Raw genomic sequence first — 19,849 nt, forward strand, 5'->3', positions numbered from 1 at the left:
CCTCCAGTCGGTGCTCAGGACGCTGGGTATCGGAGGCATCACCAGTATATGGTGTGGTGCGTCAAGTGTAAATTTTTCAGATAAAATTTCAGACCCCAAAAGTGTTCAAAAGTTATTTATTATAATTTATTACATTATAATTATATTGGGGTATTTATTTATTCATTGTTTATTAAATGGTTTGATCCCTTGGTTTTCGGGAATACGAATATCGGGTTTTGTGAAAATGTTTTAAAAAGGGAACATTTCCAACGGAGTGATTAATGAGAGTTTTGAGAGGAATTATTATTTTTAACTGTTATTATTTATTTACCTATTTAATTGTTGGTATTAATTAAATTCCGTTATTTGTTATATTATTATTATTAATATTAAAAGTGTTCAGTAGCTAGGGTCGCTCACTGAGATGATTAGCATCTCACGTTTTTAAATTCCGTTCCCGTAGTTGCAAGGGGTGGTAGACGTTCTTCCGGGGTGAACCAATTCTCCGCCGCTATCGTGTTTCGAGAAGTACTTTTGTACTTGTTCATTTCAGTTGTATTATTTCTTTCATCTTTGCTGTATTCTCTATTGAATAGCACTTCATGAAGCTCTGTATACTATTCTGGACACTTATGTTTTATTTATGCACTGGGTTGCTGTTATTGTTGTGAAGTGCTGTAAGTTTGTGGTATCACTTTGTAGTATTGTGGGAGGAATAAGGGGATGAATATAGAAGTGTGTTTTCAGTGCAGGTAATTTTTGGTAAGTCCTACCCTTAGGGGAGGTGCTGCTGGATTTTCCGTTGGAAGGTTCGGTGGTATTTCCCTGGGATCAGGGCTTGTCTAGGGTTCCAGGGAGGAATTCTGGACGGGTCCTGACATGGATTGTGATGACCAATGTCAACTCATGTGGGTGAACGTGGAGCACTAACATCCTGCTTAATGTCCAATCCTATATTGCTCGAGTGCAGATCAAGAGATGGTTCAAATGTAATGATAGTAACTCTCACAATGCTAGATGCTGAGGCCCCACGGAGGATGGATTGTGATGACCAATATGGGTGGATGGAAAGCACTGATAGACTACCTGGTGTCCAATAGCACATTGTCAATGTGTGGATAAAGAGATGATTCATAGTCACTCTTATAATAAAAAATCCTTTTTAAAGCATCCCCAATGAGGATTAATTGTGATGACCACTGTAGGTGGATGTAAAGCATTGACATGCTACTTGATGTCTAATACCACATCGTCAAGGTGTGGATCAAGAGATGGTTAATAGTTACTCTTATAATACCGAGTCTTTTTGAAAGCGGTTGGCCTCAAGGTTTGAAAGAACTTAAAAAATTAAGCGTGCTTAGGTAAGAGTAATTCAAAAATAGGTGACCTCTTAAAAATCTTAAAAAAAAAAAAATCATACTAAGTGCAATGGCTAAATTGGGGATTGGAAAGCTATATAAAAAAAAAAAAATCATACTAAGTACAATGGCTAAATTGGGGATAATATTAGCAGAGAATGACAGGTCCTGAACAAAAAAAATCCCCTACCAAGTGTGATGACTAAATTAGGAAAAATATCAATAGAAAATAACAAATCTGCCATTAAAGATAAGGTGTTACTTTGGCAGAAAGTGACAGATCGTCAGGGTGTGGATTAAGAGATGATTAGTAGTCACTTTTATAATACCAAATCCTTTTCAAAGCCTTCCTTGAGGGGAATAGATTGTGGCAACCAGTGTAGGTGGATGCAAAGCACTCATAGATTTTTAGATGCCTAATACCACATTACCGGAGTGTGGATCAAGAGATAATTAATAGTCGCTTTTGTAATACTGAATCCTTTTCAAAGCGGTTGGATTCACAATTTGAAAGAACTCCATAGGTTTTGAAAGAACTCAGAAATTAAGTGTGCTTAGGTAAGACTAACAGAAAGATAGGTGATTTCTTAGGAAGCCTTAAAAAAAAAAAAAAAATACTAAGTGCGATGGCTAAATTGGGGATAATATTGGCAGAGTGATGGGTCCGGACCAAAAAAATCGCCTACCAAGTGTGATTGCTAAATTGAGGAGAACATCGACAGAGAATAACCTATTTTCTATTAAAGATGGGTTGTTACTTTGGTAGAGAGTGATAGATCGCTAGGATGTGGATCAAGAGATGATTAATAGTCACTATTATAATACCAAATATTTTTCAAAGTCTTCCTTGAGGGGGATGAATTGTGACAACCAATGTAGGTGGATGCAAAACACTGATAGATTACCAGATGTCTAATACCACATCACCAAAGTGTGGATCAAAAGATAATTAATTACAATACTGAATCCTTTTCAAAACGGTTGGATTCATGGTTGAAAGAACTCCGAAGGGTTTGAAAAAAACTCAAAAATTAAGCGTGCTCGGGTAAGAGTAATCTAAAGATAGGTGACTTCTTAGGAAGCTAAAAAAAAAAAAAAAAAATTTACTAAGTGCGATGACTAAATTATGGATAATATTGGCAGAGAGTGACAAATCCTGAACAAAAAAATCCCCCAAAGTGTGATAGCTAAATTGGAGAGAATATCAACAGAGAATAACTGATCTATCATTAAATATAGGGTGTTACAAAACTGCAAATATAGATATAGTTTAAGAGCAAATAGTGTCAATTACCCCAAACAAAGGTACATAAAATGTTATGAGCTATTTGTTTAAAATTAGCTTCTTCTTTTTTAATATATAATATACATAACTTTTAGTAGAGAGAGGTATTGGTTTTTTATTTTTTGTAAATTTTGTAATTTTTGTGCCACTAACTTGTTTCCTCACTTTTCAAATTTGCATTATTGAAACTTTATGTATTATATTGTTGAGTATTGTCAAAGAAACTGAACAATATTCAAAATCCCCTGTATTTTCCACGCACCGGTTAAGGACCGAGATAAATGCTTCATCTGTTTGTATCTATGTAAAATCTATCGCCTACTATAAGGCTGAAATATAAACAGTACTTACAAAGAATAAAAATAGAAACTTGGAAACCTTGTAAGAAAAATTTCTTGCAGGACAAAAGCATTATCCTTTAACTTTACAGTAATTTATTGAACCCGGTCCTTATAAAAAGCAGAGAAACTTTTCTCATTTCAAAGCACTACATATCCCATTGATACTCCAATTACAATGACACATCTACAACCCATCAAGACAATCGTCTACTCTATCTCAGGAACGAAAAAGAAAAAAAGAAGAAAAAAGGATAATCTTCCACTCAGAGCCATATGTTTGATTTGGACCACCTTCTTTTTTGAAGTATGTGGACAGAGAATGTTGTGCCTCATTATTATTCCAGCACATTTTAAACAATAGAAATCCACGTAATCACAAGTTTTTAAAAAATGCTAGTTGTCACCATGGTTGATTTGTTTGTTTGTTTTATTTTTTTATTCGATGGACTAGTTATAATAATTCTTTCTAAATTCATGATTTTTTTAAATGTAGGTGTGAATTGTTTAGGCAATTTCATTTTACATATACTTGCAAAGTTGAAAGGACTGAATTAAATTTCATTTGACACATTCTTGCTAAGCTAAAGGGGCTGAATTAAAGAGACACAAGTCCCTAAAACCCAGACCAACCCAGACCTTCCATTTCATTTGATTGGACCAGATTTTCCTTCAGCCAAAGAACCATCACCTTTACTCCACTAGTAATTAAAAATTGCCGAATTAAGAGACTGGCATATTTGTTTTGGGATCTTAAAAACAGAAATTGTATAAACTGGAATTGATTGAACTACAGACTTAACATACACATTATCTCTTTGTTAGACCATAAGCTCATTTTGGGATTTAGCAATGAAAATAAGAAAGGAAACATATTCTCTGAGAATTCAAAATAAATCTTAACACTAACATACAGACACACACCCATCTTCCCGAAACTTCTTTAACACACCAATTTCCTCTAGGAAAAGAAAAAGAAAAAAACAAATTCCCATAATCATCAATATTCATCCAACAATTAATATATAACACAATATATATTCCAACCTCAGCATCTCGACATTTAGACCTTTCTTCGGCCCCTGCAACAAATTAGAAAATTATAAGTTCATAAAACAAAAAACTTCTTTTTTATTTCTATTTTGGTTGGAAGAAAAAAAAAAGGAAAAAAAAGAAACACACAAAACAAAGTCATTTTGATTTCAATAGTTCTAATTTCTTCATCTGGTTTTGCAATTATCATTGGAAGAAATTTCCTACTCTCTATTTTTTAATGGATGTATGTAATAATATAAGTTGGGTGGACTTGAAAAATCTGAAAAATGAAAAAAAAAAAAAAAACAAAAACAAAAGAAGAATAATGTTGGGTGTACTTGGTATTGCTCAGTAAGATAAACGCTTGTGCCATGTGCAATTATTTTATGATTAGCATATGAGCCATGTTCTTCCACTTAACAAGATACATTTTCCAGACATAGTTTTAACAAAGGGGAAATTATATATTTACTTGATCGTCTAATCCATGAAGTTGTAGGTTTAAGACATGCCTTTCTCCTCGTTAGGTTACACATTGTTGTAATAATATAACGAGGGGAAAAAAAAAAAAAAAACTGCATAAACAAATACTTTATTAATCTGTAATTTCTATAATTAAAGTGGAGTTCTCTTTACATAATATTTACGAAATTAATAGACAGGTAGAAGGGCTAATGTAATTTATCTTTAATTGTGTAAATAAGAAAACGTTTTTGTTAGGAAAATTGAAACGAAACAACATTATAGGAGATACAAATTAATAATTCGACTAGATTTAACAATTGAAAACAGAGTTATTAATGCAGAATGCAATCTTCATATAGTAACAAATAAACAAGCTAAGGATATTATTTTCCCTCAATTAAAAATTCAAAATGAAGTATATATTTTAACCAAAAAAAAAAAAAATGAAGTATCATATTAACTTTTAGCAAAGAGGATATTATATGTCTTCCAAAATTCTACAATTTTTTTTTTCTACATTAAAACTTTTTTCCCACCTTTAACATTTTCATTGTAGATATTACAATACAGCGTATTTAATATTCTGTTTGCCCAAAAAAAAAAAAAAGAAAAAAAAAAAGAGTACTAATGATCTGTTAAAAGAAACAAAACAATCTATATTGGCTGGATATGCAAATTTGCAAGAGGCAACAAATAGTATCGTGAGAAGGAAAAAAATATAATAATAATAATAATAATAATAATAACAATTCCAACTAGTTCACAAGGCTAAAATTTTAATAACACTATAGAGAAAAATAAATAAAGAAAAACTGTAACAGGAGGCATAGTTAATTACATACCTCACTAAATTTGTTCTCGCACCTCCAAACACTTAAGCAAGCAGTGTCTTCTAGGCATACAGTAAATTACTGAATCCAATCTTTATCAAAAACAGAGTAAATTTTTCATTAGAAAGCACTATATATCCCAATGATACTCCAATCACGATTCCACATCCATAACCCACCAAGATGATCTTCCAGTCAAACCCATAACCACCTTCTTCTTCGAACTTTGTGGTCGGAGATTGTGGTGCCTCATTATTGCCACATATTTTAGACAATGGAAATCCACATAATCCCATATTTTCACTGTATGAAGTGTTGTCGAATGTGTTGAATTGCTTGCCACTAGGTATGGGTCCAACCAATCTGTTTTTTGAGACGTTTAACACTTCAAGAGATATCATGTTTGTCAATTGTTGAGGAATCTCTCCAACAAGCTCATTCCAAGAGAGGTCTAACCATTCAAGGTTACTCAAATTTTCCAATGTTGATGGGATAGGACCAGTCAATTTATTATGTGAAAAGTTGAGCCCTTTAAGAGACTTTAGCTTGCCGATCAATTTTGGAATCTCTCCCACAAAATTATTTTTTGACAAGTCAATTGTTGTGAACATGGTTTGAATTCTCTCCATTTCAAGCAAGAAGCCTTTTATGACAACAATGGTAGATTCATAATATTGATCTTCTCCCATGTATGTCAATTGGTCCGAATATGCATCCATCATGGCCAACAAATTCTTGAAATATTTTGTTGGCAAATTGCCACTGAACTCATTGTTGGACAGGTCCATGATTCGCAACGTTTGGAAAGGAAGTGCAGTTTTGGGACTAACATCTATGGAACCATGAAATCTATTAGATCTCAAGATAAGAACTTGTAGCATTGGAAGAGATTCCAACCAGTAGGGAAACGTGTCATTCATCTTGTTATTTCCAACATCTAAAATTTCCATCTTTTTACATCTGACCAAAGATTGCGGCAATATCCCACCGAGTTGATTTCCATTAAGGTTGAGATTCCTCAATGAATTTCCCTTTGCAAATATCAGAGGAATTGTGCCATGCAACTTGTTTATATGCAGATTCAACACTAATAAGTTGACACTAAAATTTCCAAGACATGGATGAACTGTCCCAATGAGAGAATTATTGGACAAATCAAGATATTGAAGCGAATTAAGATCACAAATTGAAGAAGGCATCTTTCCACCCAATTGGTTTTTTGAGATTGAAAGGTATATCAGTCTTTTTAACTTTGAAAAGTCGTTTATCCCGACATCACCGCTCAAGGAATTTGAGGAAAGATCTAGGAAAGTAAGATTCACTTGTTGAAAGATTGAGCTTGGAAGGGATCCGTGGAGTTTATTATTACTTAAATTAAGTCTCACCAAGGAATGGGATTGAAATTCCTCAATGTAACCAGTGAATTGGTTGCTACTAAGATCTAGATAGTCCAAAGATTTTAAGGAGTACAGCCAACCAGGAATTTTCCCGTCGAGTAGGTTATCAGATAAGTCCAGCACTCCTAACTCCAGCGGAAGAGGACCGCCGGATGTTAAACTATTTGATGAGTTATCATATGAGAAAGAAAGTTGGGTGGAGTTATAACTAGAAATTTCAGGAAGCTGGCCAGTAAAGTTGTTGTCTGACAAATCTAATGATATGAGGCGCTCTAGATGCATCAGAGATGACCATGGGATTTCACCACCGAAATTGTTAGAGGAGAGATCTAACACACTGATTTGAGTGAGGTTAGCAAGCAAAGTGGGATTCCATCCTAGTATTTTACAACTCCCGAGGTACAGATATTCCAAAGAGTACTTGAAATTTTGAATTAGATAAGGGAAATCTATTGAGAGTTTAGTCTCAAAAAGATCCAATTCCTTGAGTGGACTACTAGTATTCCGATTAGATTTAGGGAACAAGGAACCGGTGAGATTCTCATTCTCACCTAAAAAAAGCATTTCAAGTTTTGGTAGGTGGAAAATGTAATCTGCAGGTAAGTTCCCTCCGAGACTGCAATAACTGAGCGTAAGGTTTATCAAAGAAGAAGACAAATTCATCAAGACAACAGGGGAAACAGAGGACATATCAACTAGATCCATAGAAAGTGCTTCAAGATTGGTAAGGTTTGTGACAATTCTTTTCAAGGTAAAAGTGTCTACATTCAGTTTATGAAAATTATTCAAAGAAAGATCAAGCGTAACCAGTTTGGATAGGTACGAGATTTCTGGTGGTACATTCCCCGAAAAATTAGAATTACTCAATATAAGGTGCTCTAAATTGGTAAACTTACCGAATTCAGACGGAATTGTTGAGCCTCCAAAATCATTGTATGAGAGGTATAGACTCTGTAGATTGCGAAGGAAGAAAAGAGTGCTGTTAGAATGAAAAGCTCCTTGAAGCCTGGCACAAGAAAGATCAAGGCCGATCACATGACCAGCCTTTTCATCACACGTGACTCCTCTCCATGCACAACAATTTGATGCGTCATTCTTGGCCCAAGAGATTGTCGGAGGATCAATACCATCACATCCATAAGGATCAGAAGCAATGGTATTATTAACGGAAAATGAGTTTTTGAATTGGATCAAAGCGGATCTCTCGTACGGATGGCACAATGGAGAAGGATGATGAATAATGGAGGAAGAAGAAACATTTGACGATGTCTGAAATGATGAAAAAGGAAGAAGAAAGAAAAGCAACGATAGCAATGAAAACCAACCCATCAGAAAAATGCTACTACCAATGTATTTGTTGTTAATAGCTGTAAGCTGTGTACATATTTATAATGAATGCAAATCTGTGCACTACGAGGTTTGTCTTTTAATTATATTATGAAAAAGACTGATTGTTGACTCTGTTTTTAATTTCCGCCTGAATCCAATTGATAAAAGCGTGGCGCGTTAGCTGCATTTTAATAGGACAATGAAACAGTTTTCCAAAAATTAATTTTCCAGTAATGAGTTTCCTTCTCAGTGTTTGCTTTGTAATGATATTCTCAAAATTTGCAAGTAATTAATTTAATATGTGTCTTTAGAAAAATTGTAATCACTTTCTCTAAAAATATTATAACGATACCATTTTGAAAGGAATTATTTTCCACCTTATTTTCTTAAATCCTAAGAATTAAATTTCTAACGGGCCCATATTTTTATCTTTTCAAAATTACCCAAACACCAAAAAAATAAAATAAAATAAAAAAAGTTAATTTTCCGAGTAATTTGTAGACTCTCCCAAAGAATGACACTTTCTAATATTAAATAATCTAATTTTTTTTTATAAGTCAATGAAAAGTCTATCAAGATCATTTAAAATGAAGTCCATAAAAATCTATAAAAGTCTTTGATAATTTTATAAATTCTAAAAAAGTCTATCAATATAAAAGTTTATAAAATATCTAATACTATTTTTATAAGTCAATGAAAGGAAAAAATATCTAATCTTATTTTCCTTCTTCTTTATCCTCGATCCTGTCTCAGTAATTACAATTGGATACTTCATTTAAATATTCCACCTCATCTTCCCTTTACTTTGCTCTTTAATTTATTCAGTCTGCTAATTTTGTTTTCCATTTAATCGGTTTTTTTGCACACCCCCATTCATAAGTCCTGTTTAAACAGCTTTCACCTATATGGTTCTACCCCCAAAAAAAAAAGAAAAAAAAAAGAAAAAGAAAGAAAGAAAAAAAAAAAGTAGCTTTGAATATGTGGAAATCAGGCGTCACAAATACGCATTAACGACTTTGAGAAGTCTTTCAGAAGAAGTTAGTGAACTGTCCTTATAAGCATTAACGACTTTGAAAAGTCTTTGAGAAGAATTAAGTGAACTGTCCTTATAGGCTATAGAGATGGTGAAAAACCACATCTAAGACAAAAGAAGTCATCCACCCACTATAAGTTAAAAAAGATGACCAAGTTGCATTGATTTGAAGGAGCAAGAATTCTTACCAAAATTAATGAATGGGGTTGCAGTTCCTAATTTTCCACAGCTGAGTGAAAGATGCCTTGTCTGTCTGACATTTCCGCATGGGTGAATCTTGACTGCTGTTAAAGCCTTTTGTATTTCCATTGTGATTAATGACTCAGGGGAAAAACTCGCATACAATGGAATCATATCATTCCTTATTATTCTTATTAAATTACATGCCATATAAACTCAATCACCTGTAATTATGCATAACGTCATCTAATAATGAAATAAAGCATATAGATCCTATAAAATATTTATTGAATATCTACTTTTAAGTGGTCCATAATATCACATTACCTGTATAATAGTTGTATAATAAATTTTTACGGTTACCACTTCATGGAAACCTTCCCATGCAGTTTCCTATATAGGGTGTAATAAGACCTTCATTTATGATTAGCATGAATATTTGGTTTTTCCATTGAAAAGGAACATTTTATGGTGATATAGTTAATTAAAAGGCTAAACTATATCTCGTTTGTTTCATTTTACATGGTTAATAATTTTTTAGTATCAGAAATTAAGGAGTCTTCTGTACACAATTTTCAGAAGACATAGAAACAAAACAGTGCAAATAATAGACTCAATCAAGTTATAGGGTCTTGGCGGCAAGGCAAAAAAACATAAAAATATATAAATAAAGTTTTGCTAGAAAACTCCTACACGCTCATGGTATCAAGCACGGTTAGAACAACTTTAGCTCCTTTCACTAATAATGAAGACTATAAACCACACAAAAGGCTTATGTCCTAGCAATTTGGGATTTTTTTCAAACTATTACAGCAACAATTTCATTTATATTTAACAAAAAATAAAAGTTGTAAAAAAGTATTTTCTACCTAAATTTCATATCATTGCCCAAATAAACAAAGTCTTTGGGAAAATTTAGTGAATTTTCCTATTAAAATAATGAAAACTACTCTGATTGAGACAAAACAAGTCGTCCACCCACCACGACTCAAAAGTTGTCTAAGTTGGGAATCCAAGCGAGTCACCATTCCAAGTAAATTACATCATCATCCACAACCTTTTTAGCTTAAACTTTTTCTTTATGTATACCTTTCGTTTTATTGTGAAAGCTACAACTACTAATGTTGCTCAAACATTGGTCTTTAACCTATTTTAGGGTTCGTAAATCATTTTCATTGCAATTAATTGTTATTGACCAGAAAAAAAAAATTAGAAGAAAAAAAAAAAGAGTTCGAAACAAAAAGAGGCATTAATTTTTATAAGTTAAGCCAATATATATATATATATATTCATGGTGAGCATGTTATCCAAATATAACTCCAATGGCTTTCAGTTTCATTCATACCCAGCATATTAAGTATTACTGGAGACATCTCTATCGAACACCTGAAAATCCTTCAAAGTAGAGAGCTACTTATTAGCTTCCAATTTGCCAATTATCATAAAATGAAATTACATGAATAGCCCTTTTCCTATCATTTTTCATACATTTGATCATGATATCTTTGGATCAAGCTCAAAAAAATTGTACAACACACTCAAAACCCAGAACATTCGAAATGATTCTAATGCAGAACTGGGCCACAGGTGCACTATTCTACACTATCTCTAATTATTCTAAAGAATGATGAAACACTAGAAATTAAAGAGTTAACTTCGGTTGGTGCTCTTGGCACCTCTATGGTTCCATTCCAACAATAAGCAGCCAGGAGGCAAAAAAATAGTTTTGAACCACAGCCATTGCTACAATATTAATTGGTTTGAAAGAGTAAAAATTAATGGGGTTGCAGTTCCTAATTATCTCACTCATAATAAACAACAAAGCCTCTAATCTCACTCGCAATAATGATTAGAGGCTTGTGTGTGTACATGGTAAACATGACTTTAAAACATCATAACAATATATACTTTGGCTACATAATTGCTGTTTATCAAGAAGAACAAATAGAACCAAATAAAAAATTAAAAAAATAAAAAAATAAAAAACAAAGAACTTAAAGAGAAATTTTCGTAGTCGAATAGATCAGGAAACTGAGAATTTGATTGTCCAATTTCATTGGAGCACAAACACAATTTATGAGTAATTCCTATATATTGCAGTGTGAATACAGATCTTGCAGCCAGCGCTCCTCCAAAAAACAGGGTATTCGTGATTAAGGATGGCCATTCTACATTTGCAGCCTTAGATATCAATGCAATCCTCTCAAGAATGTGCTCCTGTGTGGCCTGTAAGTACGTTATAATAAATATGTTTTGATCAGAAAATTTAAATAAATAAAGGGGGAAAATGCTCATGTAAAAATGCATGTTCCCTCACTGTGAATTGGGAACATGGTATTACTTATAGTCTACGTATGTACAAAACTCAAAAGAACCATTATTTTCAATTCATAAGCAGCAATGACACAATTATTTTGACTGCCCTCGAAGAATGCACTATATATTAAATTTTTTCTCCTGGCAGAGTTTAACTGCATCATTCTTTAGCATTCCATTTCACTGTTCCAATTCTTTATTTGACTTAGTATCCATCCGAGAAGTAACAAAATATGTCATAATTAAATCATGTGTACAAAAAAAAAAATAATAATAATAATATAAATAAATAAGCATAGATTACATAGGATAAGCTTCTTTTTCAAAAAAAAAAAAAAAAGAAAAAAAAATCTTATAATCATTATCAAGTGGGAATCCCTCTTCCTCAGTAATAGCAAGAATTTGACGATATCATAAGAAGCTTGATAAGCATCAACCTAGCTCCAACTCCCAAAACCACGGTCTCCATTCCCTATACGTCACCCTTGAAACACTTCATATAAGCCCTAACAAAAATTAATGCCTAACTAATACTTGTCCGTGTCTAGTTACACTAAGGTGAATGCAATGTGCCACTTAAAAAGAATCCCCAGTATGATCATAGGATCAAAGGTGAATGCAATGTGCCATTTAAAAACAATCCCCAATACGATCATAGGATCCAGGTAAGTAACAAGTTATTTGGCCATAGAATTAACTGAGAAGTGCTTTTTCACCTTGAAAACTGAAACTTAGGGCTATGTTTGGTTTATGGAATAAATATAGAAATATAATTCATATTTCATAGATTTTATTTTTTCTATGTTAGATAAATTTTTGAATTTGGCAACAACTATTCCATAGGAATAGATATGCCTCCATTTAAAGCAATAACAATTCCTAATTAAAAACTCAGAATTCCTATTCTTATGTTTTAAATTGCATAAAATTTAAAATATCCTTACCACATTTAAATTTAAATTGATTATCACATACTAAAAATATATAAATAAACCTAAAAATTTAATTTTTAATTCAATTTTACCAAATTTGAATTTTTTGAAAAAAAAAATTTATAAAGCTTAAACCTTAATTTTAAATCAATATTTTTACCAAACATGTAAATAGGAATTATCAATCATTTTTCCATTTTCTATTCTTATAAATAATTATTCCTATTTTTAAAGGAATATGTATTCTATATACCAAACGTAACCTTACTATATGATTGTTGGCTTTTGGCATCTAGATTAATGAATAGCTAATTTCTTGTCTTTATAGTTATACTAAGGGTGAATGCAACAAGCCACTACAAAGAATCTCCAACAAGATCATAGGTTCTATGTAGCAAGAAGTGATTTGGCCATCGAATTGATCGAGAAGTGTTTTTCATCTTGAAAACAGAAACTACAAGATATGATTGTTGACTTTTGGCATCTAGATTCTTCTTATTATGATACATAGCATGATTAATATGCCTTATAAAGTTTGAAACATGAGTAAAAGGATAAATGTCAGGACCCGTCCAAGATCCCTTACTGGAACTCTAGACAAGCCCTGATCCCAAAAAAACCCTATCGGATCTTCCAATGGAAAATCCGGCAGAATCTCCCCTAAGGGTTGGACTTACCACAAATTCCTTGCACTGAAAATACACTTCTATATATATACTGCATTATTCCTCCACTTTACTACAATTTAATTCCACAATAATCAGTACTTCTATAAATTAAATAGGGAACTAATGCAGTATTTAATAAAATATCTAATATAGTATACAGAGCATCATAGGGTACAATTAAGCATGAAAATTATACAACGAAGGATGGAAAGAAATATTACAATAGAAATAAATGAAAAGAAAGAGAACTCCTCAAAGTACGACAGCAACGAAGGTCAAGCTCGCTTCGAACGAACGTCTACCAATCTTTGTGCCTAGGGGAATGGATTTAAAAATATAAGATGCTAATCATCTCAGTGAGTGACCCTATCTAATATACAATTATAATAGTAACGATAATCATAGTACACTTGATTAATTAAGAATAAATAAGTAAATAGTTAATAATTAATTGAAAATAATATTTTCTCTCAAAACCCTCACCATTCACTCCATTGGAAAGGTTTTCCTTTTAAAACATTTTCGGAAAACCTAATATTTTATGCCCCAAAAATCAAGGAATAATTAATTTAATAAAAATTTAAATAATCCAAATACGAATAAAATATAATAAAATAAATTTAGAATACTTGCATTAAAGAAATATAACATAAAAGTGATATTCAATACATAATTCGTAACATTTGATTTAATAAACTAAAATAAAAAGTATCAAAAATATAATTTAAATAATTACAAACAATCATGTAAAATAAATGGTAAAAATATATTATAAAATTCATTTTGAAATATTCAATCAATCTATATAATAAAAATATGGCAAGATGCATTTTAAAAACATTATTTTAAAATAAGTGTCATAGAATATGAATGAAAGTACTAATTGGAAATAGGTGATAAAACAAATTAAATACATTTAATTTAAATACGATTTTAAAACTTTAGGATTTGAAATTTATATTGGAAAACTAATACTTGACGCACCACACTATATACCAGTGATGCCTCATGATACCCAACGTCCCGAGCACCATTCGGCGAGAGGATAAAGAGAGAAACTTGCATACGGTCGCTTCGGCATCCCGATAGCACCGCTGCTTAAACCGTCAACCCGGCCATGGAGGAGGGGCGGCTTATGGCCAATATCAAACTTGCCTGCCCTCGGTCTGATGGCAACTCACGGAAGACATTATAACTTGCGCGCTCATCCACATATACAATACAGAACACCAGTACTGTATGAGTGCGTCTAAAACAAATAACCAAGTTTATTATTAAAATACCCAATTTTTTCAAAATTCGCCGTGGGAATCATACCATTTTTCAAATTCACAATCCCACATTTTTCTTTAATATCACCAGCATAAATCCATCGATAATATATAATTTTTCTCATATCATAAAATCCACCAGATAATATTTCAAGTGCAAAAATATATATTTTGAAAGCACCATAACTTAAACTAATATTTTTCTTGAAATCTTTAAAATCAAATCAGGCCAAAAATATTATTAAAACCGCATGAAATTCATGTATTCTCAAAATAATATAAACGCATTTGTTATGCATTATAAAATCAACATCAAACTCAACAATAATTAATTAAAAATCTTAAACCATAGTTCTTTAAAATCCCAAATACATTTTTCGCAACAACACATATATTAAAACCATTATAAAACGGCATTGTAAAATTAAATGGAAATTCCTTCAAATATTTAATATATATTAAAATTCATATGAAAACTTCTAATTACACAATATTCCAACAACAAAATTTAACAATTATTAATAAAATCCCATATCCATAAAATTCTTGAAATCAAAATATTTTTTGATGCACAAATAATTATAATTCATTCAATTTTGGCATCAAGATTCCAAATATAAATTTACTAAATATTCAACACATAAAACATATTCTTCAAAGAACCAAGTAACACAAAATATATGTATTTTAACATCCCAAAATAATTTTGAAGGTGCGTCACTCATCTCAAGCACGTGTATCAATCGAGATCCTCTACAAGATCAACTTCACTACCGACACGTGCACCTAAAATATCCACAATACATAAAACTAATTATTTTAATATTTTAATGGGTAACTCCCAAATGGGTACCTAGGGAACAAACACAAACAACAACCAAAATTTATGAGTGATATATCGAATCGAAGCTTGTGAAATGAGGATTACGAATATGGTCTCATTTTCCGGAGATCGGACCCGAGGTGGCTAGAATCTCGTCAGAAAGGTGTCGGGTTTTGGATCCTCAGATCTCATAAAACCACTGCGAGTTGGAGGAAACTGACCTCAGATTTGGGTTCAGGGGGTCAAATTTGTGGGAACAAATGGGCGGTGCAACTAGAAACTCGTCGGAAAGTCGATTTCCCGGCAAGCCGCCGTGGTCACCGGAACCCGTCACTGCTGGCGGTGCGTTCGGTGGCCACTGGTCGTAATTTTTGGAAGAAATGCAGATCGGAGGATAGGCAAACGGATGGGACCGATGGTGAGGCAAATGGAGGCTGGATCGGGGAGAAATCTAGGTTTGAAGCAATCGGCACCGCAGCTGGAAAATGTCTCGATTCGGGCGCATCGGGGGTTGGGTGGCTGCGAGATTTGGCTGGCCAGCCGGTTTTTAACTAGACTTCAAGGTGGGGTCGCTCGTGTACAGAAAGAGTGGCCGAAAAATGGCAAATCAGTGGTGGCCGGTGGTGGTCTCTCCTCTCTCTCTCTCCTCCCTTCTCTCTCTCTCTCTCTCTCTTTCCCCGGTTGCACGGCTCACACACGGGTTTGAGCCAATAAGAGGCCATCCCATGAGTGCCACTGTGCACTCACGAGAAAGGCTGAGGGCTTGACACATGGAGCACATTTTTCACAATAACACCATTTAATTAAAAAAATATAAAATAATACTGTATCTGAAAAACTTTGCGAGTCCATAACTTTTTAACTTGGTGTCCAAATTAGGCGTGCCGGTAGTCTATAGACTTGTATTGATGAGTACTTTACAACCATACAAGAGTCAAATCGAATTTCTACATAAATAAAAAGTCAAACTTGGTACCCTTGGACAGATTGGACCGCAACTTGCCTTGCGCATAACTTTTAAACAGTCGCTCCGATTTTGACGTGCTACTAGTCTACGAACTTAAGACGATACGTACTTTGAAATGGTACCTCGATCAACACAAAATTTCATCCAGAACAAAAATGTCAAAATTTTGACAATCTCGGTCAACGGTCAACCTCGATCAGCGTGCAAAAATTCTGATGTGCTTTGGGATGGGGTGTTACAATAAAAACAAGGGTGTGCTGTAGACTATACTAAACAGTTCCATTTCTCTTATGTTACCAATCTGGATATTATAACCAGGTGAACAAGGTTCTGTTTTTGAAGTATATTACCAACCTTGGCAAGTTTATGGTACTGACGGAAGCTTTGTTGTTAGACGTATGTTATGAATTGCTCTCCCCCAAATCCTTGATGGAATTTCCCATCCCACATATCACTTGACAATGGAGAACAAGAGTCTGAGCTTTCTTTATTTCCTGGAGATGAAGACCTTGAAGCGAATCTTTGAGATTCTGAATCACTAAAATCTAAATGACAATCATTAATGTACTGTTCCTTGATTGGAGGAGAAGAAAAAGGAACATTTCCAACACAATGCGATGGTGACTCATGAATCAGTAGATCAACATTGTCAGACTCCCCCGAAGAAGCTGAATTTGTTTATTATGTTCAGAAATACTTAGAACTATTAAGTAGTAACTCAACTAACTTAGGGTAAATTGCCTGGTCATTTGCACGCTTTCCTGCAGGACGTCGATGAGGAACATTGGAATTAGTAGCCATAATTTGGAAGTCCAAAATAGTTGATCATCTGATAATTGCTTTCTCAAGAAAATATCAATAAAGTTTGGAGATTTAACATTATTAGAAGGATCAAAAGCCTCTGAAACTGATCCAAAACGATGAAAGATCAATCTACAACCCTCCAACATTAATCTTCTTTCTTTTTAGAAGAGCTCTAATCACTTTTGATCTGTACTTTTCATAGCAGCATCAATGACTTCCTCCAACATAACCACATTGCCAGAAGTCATTTTTTTAACCAATAATAAATTTGAAGAATTTCCTTAGCAGATGCAAAGGGAGCCTAACTTCATTTCTGACACCCTACCAAGAGCAACTGTCGTATTTTCGGCATATTCCCTCAAGTCAAATGCACTAGAACTTTCTAGCAACGAAGATCCATGTGCATAACTCCAAAGAAAAAGATTATGGTCTTCACTAAAATATAAAGGATTAGTTATTTTGTAGAGATTAAACCTGTGTATAGCAAGCAATATATATATCCACAAGCAGCACACAACCCATAAAAGTCCACAAACAAGCAAATATAGATGAAATAGAAGATCTCAGAACAAACCCATATGAAAAATCTAGAGAGTGAAAGAGAGAAACACACAAATGTTTTTACGTGGTTCGATCAAGGTGATCTACATCCACTGGCAAGCAAGGAGATGATGATTTTCATTATCTTGAAGAGATTACAAGCCTAATCACCAAGAGTATGGCACCATTGATGGGATTTTGAAGAACCCGCTATTTCTCTCTCTAAAACCAGTAGAAAAGCCCCTTCATCTGTTCTGGCTCAAATTCCTAGGCTAACATATCATTAAAGAAGGACAAAATCATAATTTTGGTTTTTTTTTTTTTTTCTCTTCTCTTGCTTTCTTCCTCTTCACTTCATTACCAAACATCATCCCATGTTCACCATTAATTTAGAGTCACAAAAACAACATTTCTTCATCTTGACTCTAAATTAATAAACTCTTTAAATCACTTCCCATCACTCCTTACTTGCACACACATCCTCATCACTTGCTTTGCACATTGCTTTGACTCAAACAGAGCCTAAGCTTCTCTGTTGGAACTACCTTGGTTAACATATCCGCCAAATTCTTTTCACCCGCAATCTTCACCAAATCCACTTCACCTTTATCGATCAATTCTCAAACAAAGTGGTACTTCTTCTCGATATGCTTTGTACAATCCGAGAAGGCTTGATTCTTTGCCAAGAAGATTGCACTTTGGTTGTCACAATGCACAATGACTTGGTTTTGGGGAACACCAAGCTCATGTACCAATCATTTTAACCATAATACCTTTCTTGTTTCTTCCATGGTGGGCATATATTCGGCTTCGGTACTTGAGAGTGCAACCAACGGTTGCAACAATGCTCTCTAACTAATTGTATTACCCCAAGCTGAAAATATATAACCCGTCAAGGACTTTCTCTTGTCCCGATCACTTTCAAGGTCCACATCACAATATCCGACAACACAATCACCATTACCCTTATTCTCTTTCCGATATAATAAGCCAACATCCATGGATCCCTTCAAATACCTTAGAATCCATCGCAAAGCCTCCCACTATGGTTTTCTCGGATTACTCATAAATCTACTCACCACATTAATCGCATGAGCGATGTCCGGTCTAGTACACACCATCAAATACATGATGCAACCTACGGGACTTGCATATGGTGTCTTAGCCATGCTCTCCCTCTCTTGTTCACTTTCGGGCATTGCTTGGATGACAATTTGAAGTGGGGTGCTAAAGGCATGATCATGGGATTTGCACCACCCATGTTGAACCTCTCCAAGACCTTCTCAATATACTTCCTTTGAGAGACAAATATCTCCTGCATCTTCTTATCTTGAAATACATCGATCCCCAAAATTTTCTTGGCTTCTCCAAGGTCTTTCATCCCAAACTTAGAACTCATCAACTTCTTCAAATTATCAATCTCATCCATATGTTTGCATGCAATCAATATATCATCAACATACAACAAGAGATAAATGAACTCCCCATTCAACAACTCTTTGTAATACACACAAAGATCAAACATGCTCCTATTGAAGCCAATACCAAGAATAAACATGTTGAATTTCTTATACAATTGCCTAAGAGATTGTCTCAAGCCATAAAAGGATTTTTGAAGCAAGCATACCTTGGCACCCTTTGCATATCCTGCAGGTTGACCATTTAAATCTCTTCCTCGAGGTCTCCATGCAAGAATGCCATCTTGATGACCAATTGATACAATTCAAGACCCTAGTGAACCATAAGTGATAACAAAATTCGAATGGAAGTGTGTCTCACCACCGGAGAGAATATTTCATTGAAATCCACTCCCTCCTTTTGAGTATAACCCTTTATAACCAATCGAGCTTTGAACCTTCTCCATTGGAGTCTTGAACTCAATAGCACTCAACGGATACCGATTGATCAAGTACACTGCGGTATTCACCACCTCTGCCTAAAAACTTGTAGGTAGCATAGCATTGGAAAGCATACTTCTCACTTTTTCCAAAATGGTCCTATTCATACATTTCACAAGACCATTTTGTTGAGGAGTCATCCGCACGGTCTTGTGTTTCACAATTCCAGGCTCATTGCAGTAGGAATTAAACTCCTCATTGCAATACTCGAGCCCATTATCTGTTCAGAGCAACTTCATCTTCTTTTCGGTTTGGTTCTCAACCATAACCTTCCATTCCTTAAACTTAATGAAAACCTCATCCTTGGTTTTCAACATCTAAACCCATACTCTCCTTGAGTAATCATCAATGAAGTACCTACAACCACCTATTGAATTCGTTCTCACGGGGCCCTATAC

The 19,849-nt window shown here is 33.9% G+C and overlaps 1 protein-coding gene across 1 annotated transcript; it reads right to left on the bottom strand.

The window, feature by feature from the left end:
* Window positions 1-3,619: 3,619 nt before the first annotated feature.
* On the bottom strand, window positions 3,620-8,087 carry LOC112492393 (receptor-like protein Cf-9 homolog). Its single transcript, XM_048477130.2, has 2 exons — window positions 5,306-8,087; window positions 3,620-4,045 (listed from the first exon to the last, which is right to left on the bottom strand). The coding sequence occupies exon 1, from the start codon at window positions 8,017-8,019 to the stop codon at window positions 5,356-5,358; it is 2,664 nt and encodes an 887-aa protein (XP_048333087.2). The 5' UTR covers window positions 8,020-8,087; the 3' UTR covers window positions 3,620-4,045; window positions 5,306-5,355.
* Window positions 8,088-19,849: the final 11,762 nt, after the last annotated feature.

Source organism: Ziziphus jujuba, chromosome 3 (genome assembly GCF_031755915.1).
Source record: "Ziziphus jujuba cultivar Dongzao chromosome 3, ASM3175591v1".
NCBI lineage: Eukaryota > Viridiplantae > Streptophyta > Magnoliopsida > Rosales > Rhamnaceae > Ziziphus > Ziziphus jujuba.